This window comes from Theropithecus gelada, chromosome 7a (assembly GCF_003255815.1).
Source record: "Theropithecus gelada isolate Dixy chromosome 7a, Tgel_1.0, whole genome shotgun sequence".
NCBI lineage: Eukaryota > Metazoa > Chordata > Mammalia > Primates > Cercopithecidae > Theropithecus > Theropithecus gelada.
In genome coordinates, this window is record NC_037674.1 from 17592018 (window position 1) to 17618366 (window position 26349).

The 26349-nt window shown below is 39.6% G+C and overlaps 2 protein-coding genes across 5 annotated transcripts in view; both read right to left on the reverse strand.

Annotated features, from left to right (window-relative positions):
- VPS39 (VPS39, HOPS complex subunit) overlaps window positions 1-4428 on the reverse strand; it is a 47668-nt gene extending 43240 nt beyond the window's left edge. For both annotated transcript variants that reach the window (XM_025389690.1, XM_025389689.1), the window contains exon 1: window positions 4182-4428. In XM_025389690.1, the coding sequence (XP_025245475.1) occupies window positions 4182-4254 (73 nt within the window). In that variant the 5' untranslated portion in view covers window positions 4255-4428. The remainder of the gene's footprint in view (window positions 1-4181) is intronic.
- A 2200-nt stretch (window positions 4429-6628) lies between these two features.
- Window positions 6629-26349, reverse strand: part of TMEM87A (transmembrane protein 87A) — a 63179-nt gene continuing 43458 nt past the window's right edge. For all 3 annotated transcript variants that reach the window (XM_025389702.1, XM_025389701.1, XM_025389700.1), the window contains 8 exons: window positions 25110-25218; window positions 24105-24163; window positions 23201-23304; window positions 15934-16007; window positions 15463-15524; window positions 14204-14259; window positions 13682-13712; window positions 6629-7838 (listed from right to left, as the gene is read on the reverse strand). In XM_025389702.1, coding sequence (XP_025245487.1) covers window positions 7797-7838; window positions 13682-13712; window positions 14204-14259; window positions 15463-15524; window positions 15934-16007; window positions 23201-23304; window positions 24105-24163; window positions 25110-25218 — 537 coding nt within the window. In that variant the 3' untranslated portion in view covers window positions 6629-7796. The remainder of the gene's footprint in view (window positions 7839-13681; window positions 13713-14203; window positions 14260-15462; window positions 15525-15933; window positions 16008-23200; window positions 23305-24104; window positions 24164-25109; window positions 25219-26349) is intronic.

The following is a 26349-nucleotide window of genomic DNA, read 5'->3' on the forward strand; positions in this document are numbered from 1 at the left end:
AAGATAGTAGTCACTTCCCTTCGTTGGGTAACATGGCAAATAACAGTACTTCTCATCTGGGCATAAGCCCCCAGTCAGCTGCATTAGAATCACCTGGACTTAATTAAAAATGGCCCTGCACATGGAGATTCAGATTCAATGGCTTTGAGGTGGTACTCTGAAATCTACATTTTAAAATTTAATTTTGTTGGCTGGGCACAGTGGCTCACGCCTGTAATCCCAGCTCTTTGGGAGGCCGAGGTGGGCGGATCACCTGAGGTCAGGAGTTTGAGACCAGCCTGGCCAACGTGGCGAAATCCCGTCTCTACTAAAAGTACAAAAAATAGCCAGGCATGGTGGTAGGCGCCTGTAATCCCAGCTACTCAGGAGGCTGAGGCACAACAATGGCTTGTACAGGTACACGCCTGGGAGGCGGAGGTTGCAGTGAGCTGAGATTGTACTGCTGGACTCCAGCCTGGGCGACACAGCGAGACTCGGTCTCAAAAAATAATAACAATAAAATAAAATAAAATAAAATAAAATTTTATTATTTGTTTTTATGAAACATTTTTGTAGTTCCAAAGCTAAAACGATGAAAAGTCTAATTTCTATCATTGTCCATCTTATCCTCTCCTCTCCCTTCTGCTATGAGCATCATTTTAGTAATTTTTGAGTTATCTTTCCATTGTTTCTCTGGAAAATACAGGTATGTACATATATATGGACATACAGATACTCATATATACACATGAAGTCTGCATTTTTTTTACAGGCTTTGAATATACATTCAAGTTTGGGAACCAGGCTCTAGAAGCAGACATGATTTACAGGACATGTGACCTTGGAAAAATTTCTTACATTATCTAAGCCTCAGGTCCTTCTTCTGTAAAATGGAATCTTATTTTATAAAAGCCTAATACAGATTAGCATTTAACAACTGCAAGCTATTACTATTCATATCAACATGAGTCAGGAAACGTTTTAGGTACTCCGGATATAGCAATGTAGAAAACAAAGTTCCTGTCCTGAGGGAACTTATATTCTAATGTGGAGTGAGAGATGCGATAATAATTAAATACATAAAACAACAGTAGATGGTGACCCATGATTAGAAGATAAGGCTAAGAAAACAGCACATTGGTGGATGTGGCAATCTCTTTCATATAGGATACATAGGGAAGGTTCTGCTGACTTGGGTGACATTTCAGCAGAGAACTGAGTGAAATGAGGAATGAACCATATATACAAAGGCAAGTGAGTGGCAGGCCGAGGAAGCAGCAAGTGTAAAGGCCCTGAGGTGAGTATGTGCTTTGTGCATTGATGGAACAAGGAAGGCTGTGTGGGACTGGTACCAGAAAGGCGTGAGAGGTAAGTGCACAGGAAACAGGGAAGTTACCAGGGCCTCAGCATGTCAGATGTTGCCAGACAGGGTAAAGACTTTGGAACTTATTCTAGTTGTGACGTAATACCATGGGAGGGTTTTGAGCCGAGGATGGAATCAGATTTAGGTTTTCAAAGTTTCACTCTACCTGGTAGATAAAAAACTGAAAATGGCACAATGGCAAATATAGGGTGGTCAATGAGAAGACTACTACAGTAATTCAGGTGACAGATGATGGTGCCTTCAAGAGTAGTAATTATCAAGACAGAAATGACTGGATTTCAGATTTATTCTAGGGGTAGAACACACAAGATTTGCTGATAGATGGGATATAGTGTAAAACAGAATGAAAGAAGTCAGGAACGATTCCAAAGCTTTAGGCCTTAGTCAAAGAGGTAAATAGAAATGCCACTTGCTGAGATGTAAGATACAGGAGGACAGGCATGTTTGAGGGGAGAGGAATCAAGAACTGTTTTGGTTATGCTATGAGACATCCAAATGAAGATGCTGAAAAGGCAGCAGGATTATACATATTTGAAGTTTAGAAAGAAATCACCCTCATCATGTTCCCCTGATTTCCCTTTTTTTTTTTTGAGACGGAGTCTCGCTCTGTTGCCCAGGCTGGAGTGCAGTGGTGTGATCTCAGCTCACTGCAAGCTCTGCCTCCTGGGTTCACACCATTCTCCTGCCTCAGCCTCCCAAGTAGCTGGGACTACAGGCATCTGCCACCACGCCCGGCTAATTTTTTGTATTTTTAGTAGAGACAGGGTTTCACCATGTTAGCCAGGATGGTCTCGATCTCCTGACCTCGTGATCCGCCCGCCTCGGCCTCCCAAAGTGCTGGGATTACAGGCATGCGCCACCACGCCCAGCCCCCCTGATTTCTATTTCCTAGGAGACACAGTATGTTGTCTCTAAGACATTTACACCTTAAATATTATTTGGCCCTGTGTGACCTGCCTCTGGAAATTCCTGGACGAACTTTGCATCCAAAGGCACAATGTAGTTAAAAAGGGGTAATGACTAGAAACAGCAATAATTACTGCTGCTCAAATCTGGAAATAAAGCACTTTTGAAGCAGGAGGCAGTTAATGGCCTCTTGTAACCTAATGTGTACCAAAGCACCTTAGGAAGCAAAGAGCATTTCTCCTGTTTGGTGGGTGATCAAGGAAGGCCAAAAGCTATCTATCGTTTCAAAACTGTGTTCCTGAAAACCACAGGTGCAAGGAATTTTTACTGTGACAAAGTGGAGTTACTGAGAGTCTAGGAGTACTATGTGCTAATGGTCCAACAGGAGATCGGAGTCAAGGATTCTGACGGGCTAAGTCAAGTGTGGCAACAGCTGCATTAATCCTTAATCCCTTTCAGAAACATGTCCTTAGCTGAGTTGGGTACCCCCTCATCCATGTTGCAATAATAGGCAGCATATGTCTCTAGTATCATAATCTGTTCACATGTCTTTGTCCCCCCAATGTGTGTCCTAGGAGCACAGGCACCGTTTCTTATTCATCATTGTATTACTGTCCCTAGCAAAGAGAATGGCCCATGTAGGCACCTAATACATATATATGATGAAGCAATGGGGGAATTAATCCCTTCATGCAGCGTCACGTCTTTCATTTAAAAACTTTCTCCTCCTCTATTTAAATGTTTAATGAGAGCATTTAATGACAGAAATTAGTTTTCTTGAGATGTCTGGAGGAAATAGGATTCTCCTCTTAACCCAAAGGACTAGAACTGCTTATTGTGGAGGTGTGATTTTAAAGAGACCCAGAGCTGCTAAAGGAGGAAGGGTGCACATTAACATGAAAATTCTTCGTGAAAGGACCCTACAGAAGAAGTCATGAAGAACTCTGCAAGGATGACTCGGTGACACTGTGAACAGCTGATGCACATAATATCAGACACACCAAGATTCCATGAGGCCCATCATGGTTATCTATGTAGCCCAGTATAAGATCTGATTAAGGGATCTGAATCATCTTTTTATGGTCCTTGATTTCTAGGACCTAAACATTAGGAGGAAAGTTAGAAATGATCTCCTTGGTCTTTGGGGGCTGGTATCAAACCAGTCACTCATAGATAAGAGCACAATGTTCACCGTTATCCCTGAAACCTTCACTTGTATTTCAGAGCACACAAGAGATGTCTGTCCCTGCCTTCTGCACTAGTCAATCCCAAAAGGACTATGCTAGTTTTTATGGATTAGGTTTCATGACAGTCTGGAAACTCTTCCGCCTACAGAGTTAGGTAACTTGGACACTTGGGACATAAGGTAATCAACCACTTGGCTAGACTCAAAGGTTAGCTAACTACATGAGTTCCCTACAGGAATGAGAAGTGAACGAGTGATCACTATAGGGAAAAAATAGCATATGGTGTTAACTTGTTCTATGCCCCCAAAACCAGGGTTGACTTTCATCTAGAAAACAGCACAAACATCTGGACAACTTCAAGCCCCTGGCAGGCTGAGAACTTCTTACTGCTTTGGCCCTCTAAAATGAAGACTTCTTGGGAATCAAAATGGGCTAAAGCTGAGCACAATTAAAAAGGAAAGCTCATCCTCTCACTCTGCACAGGAAGCAAGAGCAAGGGGAACTCCCCTAAATGACTGGATCACTGGGATCACCCAAGCAGCCCCATAGACATCGATGTCTACAGCCGGTGGTCATCTCTCTGCTTTCTCTCATCCCAAGCCCCTCTCGGGTAGCATCCAACCGAAGCCCACACGGATGAACGCCTGTCCACTTCCCCGGCCTCAGAAAAGATCCGGGCCGCTCCCGTGCCGACTCCGCCTCGGCCCCGCGGCCCCTCGACTCACCCCAGGCAGCGAGACAGTCGATTTGCAGAGGCAGCTTTTCTAGGATCGGCACTGGCTCGAAAGCGTCGTGCATGGCGGCAAGGGGAGAGTCGCCACCGCCGTCTCGCCCACAGTGTTCCGGGCCGGGTTGGGGTCCGGAACGAGGCTGGGCTAAGAGTAGACCGGGATTCGGCCAGGATGCCCCCCAGCTACAGGCCCTTCAACAACACAGCCATCGTCAACCCCGGACTTCCTGCTGGTTAGGCCCGCCCCTTCCGCAGCCGAAGTCCCGCCCCTTCCTCCCGGTGTACTCTCAAGGAATTGACTTGTTGCCGAGTTGCTATTGTCACTCTGGACCCAGAGCCACTCTGTCCCGAGTAGCCATGGGCTTACCATAGAAGGAACAAACTGTTAATCTTAGAACTGTTTTAGGCAATGGGTGTGATGGTTAAAAACTCGGCCTTTGGCGTCAGACCTCAGACGGAGATCTACCAATTAGGAAATTAGCTGTGATTTAGAAAATTTAATATTTCGATGCCATACTTTCCTAATCTGCAAAATGATTTGTGTAAATAACTGTGATCCAGTATCGTGAGCGCTTAGCAACACCTGACACACACTAAGCTCTCAATAAATGGTAGCTTTAGTATTACCATTATATCCCAATTAGTACAAGCACCTTACCTTTATGCTTTCATGGTTGTTCTAGACCAGCAACAACAGCAGTAGCAGCAGCACCTGTGAACTTGTTAGAAATGCAAAGTTTCAGGCCCATTCCAGTTCTACTGAATCTGAAACTCTGGAAGGAACAGTAATCTATGTTTTAATAAACCCCAAGGTGAGTCCATGCATTTAAAAGCTTGAGAACCACCATCTTAGGCTACGGTTGTTCAGTGGTAGCACTACCCACCTTTAGGACAGGATAATTTCTTGTTGGGGGAGGGGGCATGTTCTGTGCAATGTAAGGTGTTTAACAGTATCCTTAACCTCCACCCACCAGATGCCAGCATCTTCCCTACAGAGGTATAAAAATGTCTCTTTGCTGTATGTCCTCTGGAAGGCAAAATCACCCTGAGAACCATTTGAGGCCAATGCTTTTCAAATTTAATGTGCATACAAATCACCTAGAGACAGTGTTAAAATGCCTCTTTTGATTCAGTAGGACCAGAGTAAGACCCTCAATTGAGCATCAAAAATCTCCCAGATGTTGCTCGTCCCTGGATCACATTTTGAGTAGCAAGAGTTTAGGCAACAGATGATTCACTAACTCTTGGAAGTGAGTGAAATAAGCCTCCTTTTAATTTGATGATCACATTCCTACCAATTCAACTTTCCCAAGTTGTGTCTTACATCCTAATATTCCTTTTAGGAAGGTGTCATGGCTCTTCCTCCTACAGGACCCGGGACCTGTACTGTCTGAGGTTACCTTAGTATTCCCCTCGAAGACTTAAAAAACAACAAAACTTAGTTTGAGCTGCAAGAATGATCTATATCTGGTAATTTCCCCCTAGGAAAACATCAGATAGGTCAAAAAATTAAGCATTTGGGTTTAAAGCAAAAATGTAAAAGAAAAAGGGTAAGTCTATGATATGAAGCCAAAAAAACTGGTCCTGGTCATTTTATTTTTACACAATATCAATTTCTTCATATGTAAACTAGGAATACTTGTCCCATCTTAACAAATGCTGTTCTGATAATCAAGTGAAAGTACACTTTCAAGTAGTCATAAACACAAAAATTGCTAAACAAATCCTGTGTTACAGCTGATTTTCACCATAGAAGCTGATCACCTTCTTAAAAATTTAGAATTACCAGCTGTTGTGCTGGAAGAAGGTCTAGTACCTTTTCATTCAGGCCCAAAACCCTAAGGTTTATATTGTTTTACAGATTAGTGTAAAGCTATAAATTTCTTCTGAACCTGTCCTAAGAAATGACACACTATATCCACTCCCAGTAATACGGAGAGCTGTAAGCAGAATTATCAGGGCCCAAGCTATAGAATTTGTACTATACACTCCTGCTTAACACAAGGGTTTTTTTTTTTTTTTTCCTAGTCTCAAGTCAACATCAAACCAGCCTAAAAAAATAATTTGACCAACTATCTTGCTGCATTACAACTATTATTCATCTGCTAAGTTTTAATATGCAATAGCAGCATGCAACAATACCACCAGCCTTTGGCTAATGAATTAGCATGAGAATATAGTCAGTTCTTCAGACTGCAGTTCCTCAGAGATACTTGCCAGGAAACTTTTTTTAAAATCACCATAGCAAAGAGTTGTAGAGAAACTACCTAAGGGTTAACACTTTCACTGCAGTATGAGTTAGTGAAGATTGTGGTCATGTGGTCATTGGTTTTAACAGAAAACAAGATAATCTAGAATAAAAGCCATGGAAAGAAATGTTTCATGAGTTTGAGAGAAAGGGTCTTCAGAAAAAGTTTGAAAAAAATGAGAAAAATACATTAATTTTGTTAAATTTTTTTATATTAAAAAGTGGCATGAACTTTTTATGTAGAACAAAAATCTTGGGAAGGCAAAATTGGATAAAACCATTAAAACAGAAATAGAGTGCTTCAAATGAATCCCATCACCTTGTGATGTCCCTTATAAACAGGCTCTAAACCAATACCAGATACCAGAACAGTCCATCCTAAAGAATGAGCAGCAGTCCAGGGCCTCCACATTACTTCATGCAATAACTGTTTAAATTAAGCCAGCAGGACCTGTTTCCTTTGTATAAGCTACCACTTCTGAAGCATTACAGTTCCTCTAGCATGGTGCTCAATCACAGCACTTGGAGCACCTCTCTGCATAAAGGCAAGCAAAACATTGCCTAGGACCCTGCAATGCCACCCTTGGAGGCTTACAAAACAGTAGTTAAAAGTTTCGGAGTGTGCACCACATTGCCAGCAATGGGATGTGTCACAATAGCAGATGTCAAAAGAGTTAAGCTAATATTTCTCTTTAAAGTACATCTGAAATAGAAAAATCTTTAATATACACCATTTGTAAACAAAATTGCACTTGATTTTGCTTTTTTAAATGATCTGAATCATACTGTAACAGTTTCTTTTTTCTTTCTTTTGATCACTCACAGAATTATGGCTCCTTAACTCAGAAGGGCCTTTTTTCTCAAAACAACCTCTGCGAGATGTAACCTTGACTTCCCAGGAAAATTAAAGGTAGTTAACAATTTCCCCCATCACCTATGCAACTCCCTAAATAAATAAAAATTACAGGCAGTTGCTCCTGGAGATTACATATTATGGTGTTGATGACAGTCCTTTAGAAGACGTTAAACTTTTTAGTTTGTCAGATTAAAAAAATGAAACATTACAGAAAGTTCAGGAACAACACATTTAAGTTGCATGAACATCCAGTCAGAGTCTGGGAGGAAAGGGGGCATCAGTGTTGTAAATATGAAGCTTGCAGATTTTTCTCATCTTATGAACTTGTTTTCAGTAAGATGTTCTCTTTGTTCTGACACCTCTTGCCAACTCCAATGCCCAAAGATCAAGGAACAGATCAGGATGTCATTGCTTCCTTTAATCCCATGGAGCCGTACAGAAGACTGACACAGATGCTGATCTCTTCCCTGATAGGAGCCATCTTTAACTGCAAATCTTCCCATTCCTTACTCCATTTTGGACCTTTCAAAGTGTGTGATCATTCGTTCCTAGGGACAAAAAAGGTTTAAGTATACTAGGTTAAACTGATCTATATTCCAAATATCTTCTATATAGGCTATCCAAGCAAACATCTTCCACAAGTACTTGTTTATGTTATTTAAATGTTTAGAGAAATGGTTCCTAAACATTTATGAAGATTTTGAACCTACAGATGTCCAGACCTCACCCAAGAACAACTAAATCAAAAAAGCTCTAGGCTTCTGGACAGCAAATCAGCACTCAGAAGGAAATGTATAGAGTCAGTTAAGATGACTAAACAAATATTTACATAAGATTAGGCTTTAATAAAAATGTGTACTTCCTCTAATTCAGGAATTTAACTTGAAGACCCAGTGAAGGATGAGGGCAAAGATGTGCACATAGTTAACACTTTGCACTTTAGAATGGTTAGGAGGGTAGATTTCTTATGTTTTTTACTACAATTTTAATAAATCATGTAAAAAATAAAATTACATTTAATTTAATATAGTATTTACAGTATCCCATTTCAATTAAAATAATTAATGCACTACCATTAAATTTCCCTTCTTAGGCAATTTTATACCTTAGAGTTAATTTTTATTTTTCTTCTGCTTCATTTGCTAAGTACCTCTCACTGTTGTATCACAAACCGACAGAACTACAAATCCTTTTTGAATATAATCAATCACATCAGATAATCTATAGATGTTTCCCTTTTTCTTAAAAATATCCTTTCCAATGCTCTCTGTTCTCTACTCCATCCAAGCCTGTTGCCCAGCTGCCAACCTGAGAATTTCTTACATCATACTGGGAATTTTTCTTGTCTGTGTTGGACCCTTTATTTCCTAGATCCCAAGTCTTTTTCTTAGCTTCCTCATTTTTGTGGAGAACATTTTCTACTGCTTTCCTCAGAAACTGCATATAGGACATCAATTATTTTACTTCTTGTGTGGCTGGAAACATCTTTATTTTACCCTCATAAGGACAGTTTAGTTGAGTACAGAATTCTAGGTTGAAAATAATTCAAAGGCTTTGTTCTGGCTTCCAAAGATGTTATTGAAGAGCCTTATGCCATTTTGATTCCTGGTCCATCATGTATATTGTTTCTCCTGTAATTCATTTAAGTTCTTTTTCAGTTTTAAGTGAAAAAAAGGCCTTGGAGAAAGTGATGTCAGCAAGATGACAGAACAGGAAGTCCTGGACCCTCCTTCCCCCTACAGACACACTGATTCAGTAACACATGGAAAAACTCCCTTTGTGAGAAATCCAGAAACCAGCTGAGAGTCTTCTGCACTATCGGAGAGCATGAAACCAGCTGTAGCAAAGTCAGCAGAAGAGTCTGAGGCACCCTCTTGCCATAATTCTTCCCTTCCCATGGACCCAGTACAGTACCACATGATAGGGTGGAAACCCTCAGCTCCCAGCTTCTTTTTGGAGAGGGAAGGAAATGACTGGAATGTACACCCAACATTCTGACTTTTCTGGAACCTGCACAAGAGACTGTTTTCTGTCTTGCCTGAATCCGAGAGCTAACAACAAAGGGCCCAGGTTGGAAGTTGCTGAAATCAAAAGTGGAAGTTTGGACTAGCAAGTATGAGCTCACCACAGCCCCTCCCCCAGCTCAGTGCAGAGTAAGCAGGTAGAATCCCCAACATCCCCAAATCCCAGCTTTTCCCTAGGGAGGAGAGTTGGACTGTGAAAATGTTCCAACTTTGTAAGAGGTTACCTGAGGGAATACTTTCTGTAGGGAATGGTTTGAAGCACAGATGGGACCAGTATACTTTAGGTGCCTGGGGTCAGTATAAATAAAAAAGAGCTGGGCTATGCCACTGGCTCCAGGAGACCCATGATACAGCAGATGAACACAAAAGGGAGCAAGAGATTATAAATTCCTGGGGAGGGAAAAACCCAGCAAATCCCTCTGATTGGGAATATATATGCAGAAGTCCAGAAAAGATATAATACAGAGTGGGTTAGAGAGGTCCTCAGAATCTCCATGCAGGATGTTTGGTGAGGGTGTTCTCCTGTACAATGCCAGTCCATGAACACTGGAAAGGTAACTGTTTTTTTCTAATGCACTGAAACCAACACAAGGAATTAAGGAAAATGGAGAATCAGAGAAACATGGCCCAAACAAAGGAAGATAAATCTCTGGAAACCAACCCCGATGAAACAGAAGTATAGGAATTATTTGAAAGAGAATGCAAAATAACTATCATGAAGATTTCAACAAACTCAGGAGAACAATGCATGAAGAAAGTAAGAATTTCAACAAAAATATACAAAACATTTTAAAAAGTATGCCAACAAATTGGATAACCTAGAGCAAAATATATAGTTCCTAGAAGTATACAACCTACCAAGACTGAATCATCAAAGAATAGAAAATCGGGGGGGTGGGGGGGGAAGAAAAAACACAACCTGGTAAGACCTACAACAAGAAAGAAGATTCCATCAGTAATCAAAAACACCCCAACAAAAAAGCAGCCCAGGACCAGATGGCTTCTTTAGTTGAGTCCTACCAAGTATTTAAAGACAAAGTAACACTAATCCTTCTTAAACTCTTTCAAAAAAATTCAAGAGGAAAAAATGTATTTGGAAGGATCTTCCAAACTTATTCTATGAGGCCAGCATTACCCTAATGCCAAAGCCAAAGACATGACAAGAAGAGAAAACGACAGGCCAATATCCCTGATGAGCACAGACGCAAAAATCTTCAACAAAACACTGGAAAACAGAATTCAACGGCACATTAAAAGAATCATACACTATGACCAAGTGGAACAAAATAGAAAGCCCAGAAATAAAACTACACATATATGGTCAACTGATCTTCAAAAAGACAGACAACACTGCACAGTGGGGAAACTGATAGTTTCCTCAACAAATGGTGCTGGAAAAACTAGATATTCACATGAGAAAGAATGAAAGTAACTCGTCTTCACGATACACAAAAATCAATTCAAAATAGATTAAAGACTTAGCCAAGTCAAAATAGATGAAAGAATTAGACATAAGATCTGTAAACCACAAAACTCCTAGAAGACAACCTAAGTTTCTTGAAATTGGTCTTGGCAGTGATTTCTTGGCTATGACACCAAAAGCACAAAACAACAAGAGCAAAACAGACCAATGGGACTACATCAAACTAAAAAGCTTCTGCAGAGCAAGGGAAGTACACAACAGAACGAAAGGCAACCTACAGAATTGGAGAAAATATTTGCATACCACATACAGTCATGTATCACTTAATGACAGGGATACATTCTAAGAACTGTGTCATTAGGCAATTTCATAGTTGTGTGAACTTCACAGAATATACTTACACAAATCTAGATGTCATATAGCCTACTACATACCTTGGCTATATGGTATAAACCTATTGCTCTAGGCTAAAAACCTATACAGCATGTTACTATACTGAATACCAAAGGCAACTGGAATACAATGGTAAGTATTTGGGTACCTAAAGATATCCAAACATTGAAAAGGTACAGTAAAAATACACTATTATTTTATGGGACCACTGTCATATATGTGGTCTGTTGCTGACTGAAATGTGGCATAGGACTGTTTCTGATAAGGATTAATATCCAAAATATATAAGAAACCCCTACAATTCAACAGCAAAAAAAATCAATTAACCTGATTAAAAACTGGGACAGGGACTGGAAGAGACATTTCTCAAAAGAGGGCTTCCAAATGGCTGACAGGTATATTAAAAAATGCTCATCATAACTAATCATCAGAGAATACAAACCAAAACCACAAGGTGTCACCTCACACCTGTTAGGATGGCCATTATCAAAAACAAAAAATAACAAATATTGGCAAAGAAAGAAATTGGAACCCCTGTGCCTCGCTGGTGGAAATGTAAAATGGTGCAATCACTATGGAAAACAGTATGAAAGCTACTCAAAAAATTAAAAAAAAAACAACTACCATATAATCCAGTAATCCCACTTCTGCATATATACCTAAAAGAAATGAAGCAGGATCTCAAAAAGAGAAATGTGCACTCCCATGTTCACTGCAACATTATTCACAATAGCCAAGGTATAGAAATAACCTAAGTGTCCACTGACAGATAAATGGATGACGATAACATGTTACATATATACAATGGAACACTTGTCACCCTTAAAAAGGAAGGAAATTCTGACACGTGCTACAACTTAGATAAATCTTGAAGACATTATGCTAAGTGAAATAAGCAAGCCACAGGAGGACAAATACTGCATGATTCCACTTCTATGAGTTATCTAAAATAGAACTCAAAGGCAGAAAGAAGAACGGTAGATGCCAGGGGCTGAGGGAGGGAGAAAGGAAGAGTTGCTATTCAACAGGCATAAAATTTCAGTTAAACGAGATGAAAATGTTCTAGAGATCTGCTGTACAACATTGTGCTCATACCTAACAATACTGTAATGTACACTAAAGGAATTGTTAAGAGGGTAGATATCATTATGTTTTCTTGCCACAAGAAAGCCTTATGTATACTTGCAAACTCTTGCACAGTGTTTTCACAGAGGAAAATATGAACAGATGGCTGAACTCAGTGCCACCAAATTACTATAGCAAACTTGCATTCCCATGAAGGGCACAATCAGGTTTCACTTAATCAGCCTTCTCTGCTTATAGCAGCTCATGGAGAGCTGAAGTCAAAGGGAAGCCCTAAAGGCAAATAATTAGCAGAGGAAGACCTCAAGAGGGAGATGTGGGAACAGTAGAATATACTGCAGAAAGCAAAGTGTTTGGCAGATAGGTTCAAATCTGAATGGTAGAGTTCTCAATTATTTCAATGCATAGAACAGCTAAGGAATTTGATACTGTACATGCTGTGTCAAATATCATGTCAGTGAGAAATGAACAAATCATTTTTAGCAGCCAATTCAACACAATGAATCAGAATCAGACAAGATGCTTCCAAAAGGCTTCCTGAAAAAAAAACAAAAACAAACAAACAAAAATTCTATAATGACCTAATATTCAGAACATGTCCAGAACTAGTTTCCATGAACTCAGGCCGCAATTCTTTTTTTTTTTCTTTGAGATGGGGTCTCACTCTTTTGTCCAGGCTGGAGTGGCATGATCTCAGCTCACTGCAACTTCTGCCTCCAGGACTCAAGTGATCCTCCCACTTCACCTCCCAAGTAGCTGAGACTACAGGTGTATGCCACCATCTCTGGCTAATTTTTGTATGTTTTGTAGAGATGAGGTTTCACCATGTTGCCCAGGCAAGCTCCTGACCTAAAGTGATCCTCCTGCCTCGGCCTCCCAAAGTGCTGGGATTACAGGCATGAGCCACTATACCTGGCCCACAATCCTAATATAAGACTTCATGTGAAGCCTTCTAGATTAACTGTATGGAGGCCAAGTAAAAGATTAAAAACATAAATATTAGAGGTACTAATTACAATCCTTACTATCTGAAGAAGGTAGTGACATAAATATTATGAAATAGTAGGTAAAAATTTAGATTTTGTTTTGGTCTACTATATTCCTTTCTCAATATTTTTCCTTATTATTTTTGCCAATATTAGATTAGGGTTAAATTTGCATTTCTTACAGACAAAAGAACTAGATGGTGGAGAGTACTGTACTTACTATCCAATTTAAACAAAAACATTCTCAAGTCTGACCGTGTAACTTTGAAAAGTGAAACATGCATAGACAGATGCAAAGAAAGGAAAGATTCTTGAATGTTTGAACTCTATTAGTATTTCTATCCTTATCCTTTTCAACTATATAAACTACAGTTTTCAGGCCACTACTGAGTCAAATAAAGAGAATCTCCATGAACAGAGGATTCATGACTTTCTATTTAGTCACCATATACACAATTTATGCATGTGAATTGAGTACCAACCTCATCTGAATCCAGAAGGGCTGGAAGTGCTCTGCAAAGAGAGAGAAACACTGAATTGAACAATGTAAAATAAAGCCATAAATGGTTCATAAAAGACATTGGAATAATGCAATTTAAAGCTTTTTTATAATTATCTAAGATATGCATTTTATTAATGGCCCTTGTAGGGAAAATAAACAGCAAATACAATAAGCAACAGTTACAGAAATTGTACAGAAAAAAAAACATATTTTGCAACGCGACAGGACCAATGTTTCATTAAAATTATAGCCCTGGAAAGGAACTAAAAAATTTCAAAAAGAGTATCCCATTCATTTTAAGATCTACTACATAGCTAAATCTTTCTAAGCAGAAATGTCATCTAAATGAATAAACCCAATTAATTTTGTTTGCAGATTATTCCTATTCTTTTAATTATTTTTCAGTATCTTGTATTTTCATGAGCATAACTTGCTCATTTAAAATAACAACATAGTACTAACTTTGAAACAGGATTCTTGTGATAATCATTCAAAAACTTACACATCTGTCACAGAAGAAGGAACATTCTCTTCTACCCACTTCAAATCATCTTCCTGCTGGGAACATACAAATACCACTCGTTACTAAAATGCACCACATAATACATCTCAAGTAAGGATATAAAGGCCTTAAACCTTGTCTTTCTTAATTCTGTAGCAGTACATTCACAAATGGGACTGCTGACAGAAAAGTCAAATATTTTAATTTTTAAAAACATTTTTAAAAATCCCTTTGACCAACATCTCCCCAGTTCTCCCACAGCCCTTGGTAACCACCACTCAACCCTCTGCTTCTAGGAATTCAACTTTTTTAGATTCGACGTAAGTGAGATCATGTGGTATTTGTCTTTCTGTGCCTGGCTTATTTTATTTCATGTAATATCTTCCAGCCTTCTTCACACTGTTGCGAATGACAAGATTTCCTTCTCTTCTGAGTCTAAATAGTATTCCACTGTATACTGAAATACACCACCTTTTCCTTATCCATTCATCTATTGATGGACATGCAGGTTGATTCTGTATCTTGGCTACTGTGATTAATGCTGCAATGAACATGACAGTGCAAGTATCTCTTTGACTTACTGATTTCATTTCATTTCAGTATATACCCAGTGATATGAATGCTGGATCATAAGGTAGTTCTATTTTTAATTTTGAGGAACCTCCATACTATTTTCCATAATGGCTATACTAACTCACATTCCTATCAACAGTGTGCAAGGGTTCCCTTTTTTCCATGTCCTTGCCAACACTTGTTATTTCTTCATTTTGATAAATGCCATTCAAACAGTTGTGAGGTGTTATCTCATTGTAGTTTTCATTTGCATTTCCCTCAGGATTAGTAATGACGAAAATTTTTTCATATACTTGTTGGCCATTTGTAGGTCTTATGTTAAGAAATGTATATTCAGGTTCACTGCCCATTTTTAAACTGGGCTATTCGTTTTCTTGCTACTGAGTTCCTTATATAAATTGGATATTAACCCCTTAACAGATGCAATGTTTGCAAATGTTTTCTCCCATTCTGTAGGTTGCCTTTTCACTTTGTTAACTGTTTCCTTTGCTGTGCAGAAGCTTTATAGTTTGATGTACTCTCACTTCTCTATTTTTGCTTTGTTCCCTGTGCTTTTGGGGTCATATAGAAAAAAAATCACTGCCAAGACCAATGTCATGAACTTGCCTCCTGTTTTCTTCTAGTAGTTCTACTGAGGATTGGAAGATGGGGCAAAGAACAAAGACGAGTGGAAAAGTCATACTTACTGCTTTGTTAACTTTACTATTTCCATTGGGTTCTTGTTTGGTACTTCTCATTTTCATTCCCTCTGTAAAAGAAAATAAACGTACACTGGTTAACTTTGTGAACAGACTGACAATGATGGCAAAATGGATTCAGAACTTTTTTTTTTCTTTTTTTAAATTAAAAGCCCCAAGGTTAGTTTAAGCTTTCTAATAGTTGTGAAGTATACAACAGCTGTTTCTCCATCTTTACATGTATGCTGGGAAGTTCAAAGCAAAATTTTTAGCTCACTTCTAGCAAGTAAAATGGATACTTAATGTGCAATTACTTACTGAATTTACCATGGCTTCATCTTAAGAGTCACACCCTTATTTTCTTTACCCTAACTTCATCCCATACCAAATATAGGAACAACATAGTTACAAAATGATAAACAATGTACTTATAGAAAAAAAATATTTAAAGTACTAATGAGACGTGAATTTTATGACTACCAAAACTTTCTTTCAGCATAGGTTCCTTTTGTTCATCTTCCTCCTCTTCCTCAGACAATGGTGAAAAGGCAAACCTAACACAAGGAAAAAAATTAGAAAACTTCAAAAACTGCTATACCAGTTGCATTTTACAAAACTAATTATTGAAACTGCAATTATAGTAACTCATTAAATCAGTTTAATAATAAAACTTCTTCCCTTTCAGAAAGCTCTTAATTGCCTATAATAGCAAGGGAGAAGCAGGACAGTATCATATTTATGAGTGCAGGCTCTGCTGAATACTACCTGTGACATTAGACTAGTTACTTAATCTCTCTATACCCAGTTTCCTCATCTGTAAATAAGGGGATAATAGAACACTACTAATAGGGGTGTTTTGTAAAAGTAAGTCATTACAAATAAGGTGCTTAGAACAATACCTGTGTCATTTAGTAGGCAGTCAACAAATGTTCATTCATAAGGATATGTATCAAATAGAATTAGGTAAATTCTCATCTAATTTAAAATCACAGCCTTCAAATTGGGAGTTAAGAGAAGGGAGGCCTATTCCAGGTAATTTAAAATTTCAGCCTACAAGTGGGAAGCTCAGAAGATGAAGGTCTGATCTGGTATATCTCAGATGCCTTTCCTTAACAACTTCCAAGAGATTCAGCAAAGCAGCTCCCAGACACGTAATTCCTGGAATGTTTTAGCTTTTATTTATTTATTTATTATTATTATTTTTTAGATGGAGTCTTGCTCCGTTGCCCAGGCTGGAGTGCAGTGACATGATCTTGGCTCACTGCAAGTCCCGTCTCCTGGGTTCACGTCATTCTCCTGCCTCAGCTTCCTGAGGAGATGGGACTACAGGCGCCCGCCACCACACCTGGCTAATTTTTTTGTATTTTTAGTAGAGACGGGGTTTCACCGTGTTAGCCAGGATGGTCTCGATCTCCTGACCTCATGATCTGCCTGCCTCAGTCTCCCAAAGTGCTGGGATTACAGGCATGAGCCACTGCACCCGGCTGAATGCTTTAGCTTTGACCTCACTCTATACTTCCCATTTTATTGTTACCACTTTCATTCTACCTTGCTTTTAAAACTCCCTTTCATGATACAAATTCTTAATAAACTAGGAATAGAAGGGAACATCTATAACTTGTTAATGGGTAACAAATTCCATGGTAAATATCATAGTTGATGATATTTGAGAAGCATTTAATGTCAGAGTAAGATAAGAGGGCCCATTGGCATTGACTCTATTCAATATTATACAGGAGGGCTTAGCCAAGCTAATAATGTAAGAATCAAAATTGAGGCAGAAGATTATTTGGCAAGAAAGCAGCTTATAATGATTACTTTAGACAAAAATCTATCTGAAAAGAAAATGTGGAAATTATCAGAACTAACAATGTAACAGGAGGGTTGCTGGGTGTGATATACATTAAAAAAGCGAACCAGACATGGTGGCTCACGCCTGTAATCCCAGCACTTTGGGAGGCTGAGGAGGATGGATCACTTGAGGTCAGGAGTTTGAGACCAGCCTGGCCTACATGGTGAATCCCCATCTCTACTAAAAGTACAAAAATTAGCTGGGCACGGTGGCAGGTGCCTATAATCCCAGCTACTCAGGAGGCTGAAGCAGGAGAATCCCTCGACCCCGAGGAGCAGAAGTTGCAGTGAGCCAAGACTGCACCACTGCACTCCAGCCTGGGTGACAGAGCAAGACTCCGTCAAGAAAAGAAAGAAAGGAGACAGAGACAGAGAGAGACGGGGCGGCGCGGGGGGGAGGCAACAGCATTCCCACATATTTGGAAAAGCTGTATATATTTTTAAAGGTTGCATTCGTAAGAGCCCACAAAAATTTAAATCAGAAGTTACAAAACATAATTGAAGGACTAAAAAATGGAGAGATGCCACAGTCAAGGAATAATCAAAAAAATATAATCTCCCTAATTCATTAATTCAATTAAGTTCCAATCAAAATCTTAATAGGTTTTCCTAGAATTAAACAATCTAAATTTTTTTTATTAAAAAACAAAAGCTGAGTGTAGTGACATGTACCATTAGTCTCAGCTACTGAGGAGGCTGAGGTAGGAGGATCCCTTGAGCCCAGAAGTTTGAGTCTAGCCTAGGCAACATAGCAAGACCCCATCTAAAATAAAAACATTTTTAAAATAAAGGGCAAAAATTTAACACCAAAGGCTTTTCAAAAATTTTTTTGAGACAGGGTCTCGCTCCATTGCCCAGGCTGGAGTGCAATGGTATGACCATGGCTCATTGCAGCCTCAACATCCTAGGTTCCAGTAATCCTCCCAACTCAGCCTCCTTAGTAGCTGGGATTACAGGTACGCACTACCATGCCCAGCTAACCTAAAACAATTTTTTTTTTTTGGTAGAAATGGGATCTTGCTATATTGCCAGGGCTGGTCTCAAACTCCTGGGTTCAAGCAATCCTCCCAGCCAGGCCTCCCAAAGTGCTGGAATGACAGGTGTGAGCCATCACACCTGGCCAAAGGCTTTTTTTTTTTTTTTTTTTGAGAAGGAGTTTCACTCTTGTTGCCCAGGCTAGAGTGCAATGGTGTGATCTCAGTTCACTGCAACCTCCCCTTCCCGGGTTCAAGCAACTCTCCCGCCTCAGTCTCCCAAATAGGTGGGATTACAGGCATGCGCCATCACACCCAACTAATTTGGTATTTTTAGTAGAGACGGGGTTTCTCTAGTTGGTCAGACTGGTCTCGAACTCCCGACCTCAGGTGATCCTCCCACTTCGGCCTCCCAAAGTGCTGGGATTATAGGCGTGAGCCACTGCGCCCAGCCCAAAAGCTATTTTTAAAAGAGCCAGATAGTATGCAGCTAAGCCTACACTTATAAATATGATTAGAGGTTCAGGCCCTCCAGATACCACGATTTATCAGAAGCCTAGGGTAATTCAGACAGTGTGCTACTGATGCAGGACCAGAACACAAGAGAGTAGAGAGCCTAGAATCAAGTAACTCTTTGTGCATGAACATCTTGATTGTGATTTTTTTTTTTTTTTTTTTTTTGAGACGAAGTTTTGCTCGTGTTGCCCAGGCTAGAGTGCAATGGCACAATTTCAGCTCACTGCAACCTCTGCCTTCTGGGTTCAAGCGACTCTGCTGTCTCAGCCTCCCAAGTAGCTGGTATGACAGGTGCCCACCACCACGTCCAGCTAATTTTTGTCATTTTTAGTAGAGATGAGGTTTCATCATGTTGATCAGGCTGGTCTCAAACTCCTGACCTCAGGTTATCCACCCGCCGCCTCAGCCTCCCAAAGTGCTGGGATTACAGGCATGAGCCACCGTGCCCAGCCTGATTGTGAAATTTTAAAAAAGTCATTAGAGAATAATTTTTTGACCTCACCTTAGGCTAGATAAGAATTTGCCAAAATAAGATGCAAAATGTACAATCCTTGAAGGGAAAAACTAACTCTATATTTCTGAGACTTTGTATGATTGAAAACAGCATTAAAAAATCAAAAGATAATTAACTGGCAGAAAATATACGCAATACTTAGAACAAACAAAATATTGGCATACAAAATATATTAGAAATTCCTACAAATTGGGCCTGGTATGGTGGCTCACGCCTGTAATCCCAGCGTTTTGGGAGGCCAAGGTGGGTGGATCGCTGGAGCTCAGGAGTTTGAAACAAGCCTGGGCACATGGTAAAACCCCATCTCTACAAAAAATAGAAAGATTAGCCCAGTGTGGTGGTGCACACCTGTGGTCCCAGCTACTTGGGAGGCTGAGGTGGGAGGATCATTTGAGCCCAGGAGGTGGAGGCTGTAGTGAGCCAAGGTTGCTCCACTACACTCCAGCCTTGGCTTCAGAGCGAGACCCCATCTCAAAATAAATAAATTCCTACGAATCAATACATAAGTGATTGTTACAGTCTGAATGTCTGTCCCCTCCAAAACTCATGTTGAAACCTAATTCCCAGTGTGACAGTGTTGGGAGTTGGGCCTAATGGAAAGCATTTAGGTCATGAGGGCTCCACTCTCATGAATGAATTAATGCTGTCATATAAAGGGTTTTCTGGAGTGGGCTCTCCCTTTTGCCCTTCCACCTTCTGTCATGTGACGACCCAGTAAAAAGGCCCTCACCAGATGCTGACACTGCTAGCCAACAAATTTCTGTTCATTATAAACAGTCTGTGGTATTTTGTTATAGCAGCAGAAAATGGACAGAGACAATGATCAATAAGTCAATAAAAAATAAGCTAAAGATCCAACCTTAAATGCAAAAAGTAACAATATTAATTCTTATCCACCAAATCTGCAAAAATTAAATAAAATGATAGGACATAAAAAGAGGGAAGAAAAAAACCCTTTCATACCATTGTTATTAAATATGAAATTTCTTTCAGGTTTCTTTCGGGAACATAATCTGAAAATACTTTAAAAATTACAAATACACATATCCTTCAATCTAGCAAATCCAAGCCCACTCATTAAGTATTTCTTGAGTATGTGCCAGTGTGTAGTGAGAAATTAACCTTCATTGACTAATGTGAGGTTATCTCTACACCCATAAAATGTCCTGTCTTTATTTGCCTGGGGACTTTGGCCGACAGTCTTACAGTATGGTTTATGATAGGGGCTTTGGGCCATGCCATATCAGTTTTGACCTCCAGAGGAAATGGTATCAGCCTGACTGCCAGGAGGGGTTGGAAACTAAAAGTCAGCAACAGAGACAGTATGTGATTGAGCCCCAGTAAAAACTCTGGACATTGAAAGCTCAAATCAGTTTCCCTTGTTGGCAGTAGTCTGTGCATACTGTCACATATTTGGCTGGGAAGAGGTAATACATTCCAATAAAAATCTTGAGTGCTGAACATCAATGGGCTTTCCTGGACAGAAACAATGTATTACTACATTTTTGTTGCTGGGGAAAAGAACTGACTTGATGTACTTCCTCAGAAGAGAGACAGAACACAAGGAAAGAAAATACAGATTTCCCCAGACAGACCTGCTATCACCATTTTGTCGTAATACACCTTAACTGTAAGCATAACTGTATGCTGCGTCCCATGAGGCCTTCCAGTAAATCGCTGAACATTAGGATGGTCTTGAGGACCCTGACACACCTCAAACTGGAAATATCCCAAATGCCCATTAATAAGAGAATATGTTAATGTAACTGTACTACACGTACCATATTTATGCTATCCATGAAAATGAATGAGTTCAATTAAACCTGTTACACTGGAAGGAATCTCCACAATGTACTGTTACAAAAGTAATGGAAGATTCCATAAGTGAACAGGGAAAAGACACATTATAACATACAGTTAACACTGAAGTCACGGAGAAAGGGGGCAATGTTTTAAAAGAAAAGGGGAGAAAAAATAAAAGGTAATGCAAAAATTTTTTAATGACTGAGGAAGGGAAAATATTTAAATACAAATATAGCTAGTGAGTAACCAGTAGATCAACAGACGGATATAAAAGAAGCGTCTCCAGAATGTAAAAGTTCTTTCTCAATAGTGTGATTTCAGATCTTCTTTATTTTCTTTCATGACTTTTCTCTATTCTTTGACTTTTTTTTGATAAACACATATAAAGTGCATAGTTTGAAATGACAGCAAGGCCATTTTCATCGGGTAAAAGGATTTCACCTATTTTCTATCTCAATCTTTCATTGGTAAGTCTGGTTATAAAATTAGTCGTTTATACCATGTTACCCTTTCCTTCTTTGGTGGTATGGGTGTTTAATATAAGCTCTTAACCGTCTAAATGCAAATAAGGGGGGAAAAGAGGGAAAAAAGGCATATTCACAAAATAAAGATAGTCAGTTCCTAAATGTCTGAAATTTGCCTATAGTTGGACAAATCAAATTTACACATAGATTTTTAATTTCAAAGCTGGTTATGTAAGTTTTAATTTTACCCTTTCTATCATTACAAAGTGAGCTGGGCTGCTGGTTACAGAAGTTTTCTTTCCTTCTAGACACTAGACAGGAGAGACTCAGTATAAGTGACACAATTATATCTTTTTTTTTCGTTGAGACAGAGTCTCACTCTGTCACCCAGGCTGGAGTGCAGTGGCGCCATCTCGCCTCACTGCAACCTCCTCTTCCGGGTTCAAGCGATTCTTGTGCCTCGGCTTCCGGAGTAGCTGGGATTAGAGGTATGCACTGCCATGCTCGGTTAATTTTTGTAGTTTTACTAGAGGTGGGGTTTTGCCATGTTGGTCAAGCTGGTCTCAAACTCCTGGATTCATGTGATTTGACACCTTGGCCTCCCAAAGTGCTGCGATTACAGGCATGAGCCACCGTGTCCAGCTGACACAACAGATGATATATCTATCTCCCTTGTTTACTATACAAATACTTACAGGCATACTCGGTTTTATGGTGTTTCATTTTATTGTGCTTCCCAGATTTTGTGGCAATCCTGCATCAAGGAAGTCCACTGGTGCCATTTTCTAACAGTAATGTGCTCACTTTGTGTGTCAGCATTTTTTTTTTTTTTTTGAGATGGACTCTCGCTCTGTCACTTATGCTGTGCAGTGGCATGATCTCGGCTCACTGCAACCTCTGCCTCCCAGGTTTAAGCGATTCTCCTGCCTCAGGTGCCCAAGTAGCTGGCATTACAGGCGTCCACCTCCACACCCAGCTAATGTTTGTATTTTTAGTAGAGACAGGGTTCCACCACAGTTGTCAGGCTGATCTCGAACTCCTGACCTCAGGTGATCCGACTGCCTCGGCCTCCCAAAGTGCTGGAATTACAGGCGTGAGCCAGCACGCCCAGCCCCTGTGTCAGCATTTTCTTTCTTTCTTTTTTTTTTTTAACAATAAAGTGTTTTTAAATTAAGGTGTGTACATTTTTTAGACATAATGCTATTGCATACATAGTAGACTACAGAATAGTGTAAACATAACTTTGATATGCCCTGGAAAAAACAAAAAATGCATGTAACTCAGTATCTGCTTTGTGATGGTCTGAAACCAAACTTGCAATTTATCTCCATAGCATGCCTGTGTATTTATCACAAAATGTCAGAGCTGAAAGGAACTTCATGTTGCTGGGTTTAATTCCCCCTCATTATATAGAAAGGGAACTAAGGCCAGAGAGGTGGAGGGGCCACATGCCAAAAATCGTGAAGTTAAGAGGAGAGCTGAGATAGGAACCCAGTTCTTCTGATTCCAGGCCCAGTGTTCCTTCCACTATATGACACAGCCCTGATACTGTCTCCCAATGCACCACCCCTAGTTGATGACATGGTCATCTCATGTTAGCAGAGTAAACAGAAGAGTCCAAGAACCTCTGGTTGTTTGCAGACGGTCGCCAGAGAACCATGATGACAAAGAGGATCATGGAGAACAGCAAGCGCCAGATGGCATCGTCTACCCACAGCTCCCGCCAGTCCTACAATACGGGGGAGAAGTACAACATTTATAACCCTTATCTTAACCCCTTGTTCATAAAGCCTTTGGCACAGAACAAAAATCACGTATTTGTTCATTCAAGTTATGTTTACTAAGAGCCTGCTATGTGCTTAATACTGTGGTAAGGGTGGGGAAACAAAGTGAATGAATGTAGTTTTTGCCCTTGTAGTGCTTACTGTTGTTAAAGAAAATGCATCAACAGAACAGAGTATTTGTCAAAGCTTCATCATCCCTCTGAGAAGCTTTAAGAAAGGGTTTTATACAGGGTAAGAGAAAGTTACCTTATACAGGGTAAGGGAAAGTTACATTAGGTTGGTATACTTTATAATTTTCGTTTTCATTTATTTATTTATTTTTAACAAAATAGAGCCTTAGCTGCTTCTAAAGAAATCCTATTGGCCACAGTCTTTGAGCTCAGATCTTAAGGACGTGGCTTCTATTCAGGTTAGTATTATTTACATATATGGTACTTAATATTTAGTACTCTGGACTTCTTAAGATTTTTAGTTAAAGTAAGACTGGGTTGTAGCATACTGTAGTTATAACTTAAAAAATTCTCTCCCAAAACTGGGAGAATACAGTCAGATAAACAAAAAACTATCTACTATACCAAGCACCATGATAGTACAGAATACTTAGGAGGAGGGAAGTATTACAACCCTCAGAGTAGAGACCTAGTTTTTTATAAGGTATGTAACTCAGAAGAACCTTACTACTGTCATCAACATCATCAGTTGTTTATAAGACAGTACATTATTCATAAATGTGCTTATAACTCACCGACTGACATGTCACTATTCTGAACTTCATGGTTGTCCAGATGATAAACACAATAGATGCTAACGGTAAATGAAAAACCAGGTCAGAGTATGAATGCTGGTTTACATCCCCAGTTACATTCCCCCATTTCTGGTTAAGTGGAATCCCACACACCCCAAACTACCAAATACATCACAATTCTATGAGTTATTTTAACAAGTGTATTCAATACAAATGTACTGTATACCTGCTATCAGCAAGGCTCATGATACATACTCTGGCCAATCCTTTCTGTATTTAAAGGATAATTTGGTAATAATTTTATTTGCCATCTACTACATCAGTAACCATCGTGGTTGGAAAATAAGGTATTGGAAATATAGCTCCTTCCAGCATTATCAACATCATTTTTTTCTCCTTTTATCCCTAGTATAGTAATGCTAATTTTTCTTTGGCTGGTCAGATGAAAAAAAAAAAAAGGCTGATAAAACGACTGTAACACAAGCAGAAGAGCTAGTTCCAATCATAAATCAGACCTCACTATTCCTGGTACAAGGGTAATGAGGTAGGCAAATTAGCCTAGTTTGGTTACAGTCCACCTAATCTCAATTTCTTACATAGGCTTGCTGACATATGGAAAAGCACTATAATAGCAATGTACCCTAATCTAAAATTCTACAACTACTTAATAAAACTAAACAAACATGTGGTAATGTCTTCTAAAAGGAGCACTCTCTGGCACTTAAGCTAACTAACCTCAAGACAAAGAATGCCTCAAGAAAGAATGCAAATAGAAGAGGGATAAATGAAGAGCTGAAATATGAGGTTGATTTCCAGCTACTGTATGAAAAAATAGTTCTCAACTTCTTTAAAACCACAGATCCTTCTGAGAATTTGACAAGAGCTAAGAATCCTTTTCCAAGTGAAATATACAAAACTTTCTATGCCTACCCATGGCCTTCAGGTTAAGAATCTCCATTCTAAACAGATCACATTTGAACTCCAAGAAGAAAGTCCCAGACTTACCTGCCACTGCCAAAATAAGCGTGTTGGTGAAATGCCGATACAAAGAGAGTTTTACAATGTTCCTCCGAAGTTTTAATAGCTTCATTGTTTGAGTCAGGCTAATAAATATGTGTTTGCAGGTCAAGGAATTCAACATTCAGGAAAAAACAGTAAGCTAGCCAAGTAGTTTTCAGGTTTCTTTGAGGATCTGGGGTCATGCTAATAAACTTATAGATCTCTCAGAGGCCTTATAGCTCTCTTATTCTCACTTAATCTCACAAACACCTCAAGATTAATAAGAAAGTCATCATTTTCTTTTCTTTTCCTTTTTTTTTTTTTGTGAGGCAGGGTCTAGCCCAGGCTAGAGTGCAGTGGCACAATCACGGCTCACTGTAGCCTCGCCCACCACTGAGGCTCAAGCAATCCTCCCACCTCAGCCTCCCGAGCAGCTGGGACTACAGGCATGCGCCACCACGCCTGGCTAATTTTTAATTTTTTTTGTAGAGATAAGGTCTCGCTATGTGGCTCAGGCTGGTCTTAAACTCCTGGCCTCAACTGATCCTCCTGCCTTGGCCTCCCAAAGCGCTGGCATTACAGGCATGAGCCACCATATCTGGCCGAAAGTCATCATTTTCAATGAGACATTAAAGAGGAGACAGACCAGGATAAAGTAAGAACGTACAAAATCACAAGAGAAAAAAATATAAAAAAGAGAAAGACAGGAAGAGGCTTTCTAGAGAAACAAAAAAAGAAAATAAATAGAAAGGGAAATGGCAGAAGATAAAGTGAACATGAGTAATAGGCAAGGGACAGAGAGTTAACATTATCTTCTCTCTCCCTTTAAGGTGGGTAGCTCTGTTCTCATCTGTCCAGCAAATCTAGTCGAGGGTCATCATTACACTCATGCCTATAATATCCCAGAGATCTATACTCAGTCCCCTCATGCCATCTTAAGGAACTTGCCATCAGTTGCCTGCACTATCCTGAATTAAAAGGACCTTACAACTGGTTGAGAAGCTCATATGGTTTGCTTCCAAAAGCAATGACTCTCCATTTTCAGAACATTATTCTCAAGTAGTAAGTTGCCAGAGAAAAACAGGAGGGGAATTGGTGAGTACTAAAAATGGTATCTGCTCTCAGGTTCAATTTTCTTTTATTTTTGAGACAGGGTCTCAGGGTCTCACTCTGTCACTCAGGCTGGAGTGCAGTGGTGTGATCTTGGCTCACTGCAACCTCCGCTTCCAGGGCTCAAGCAATTCTC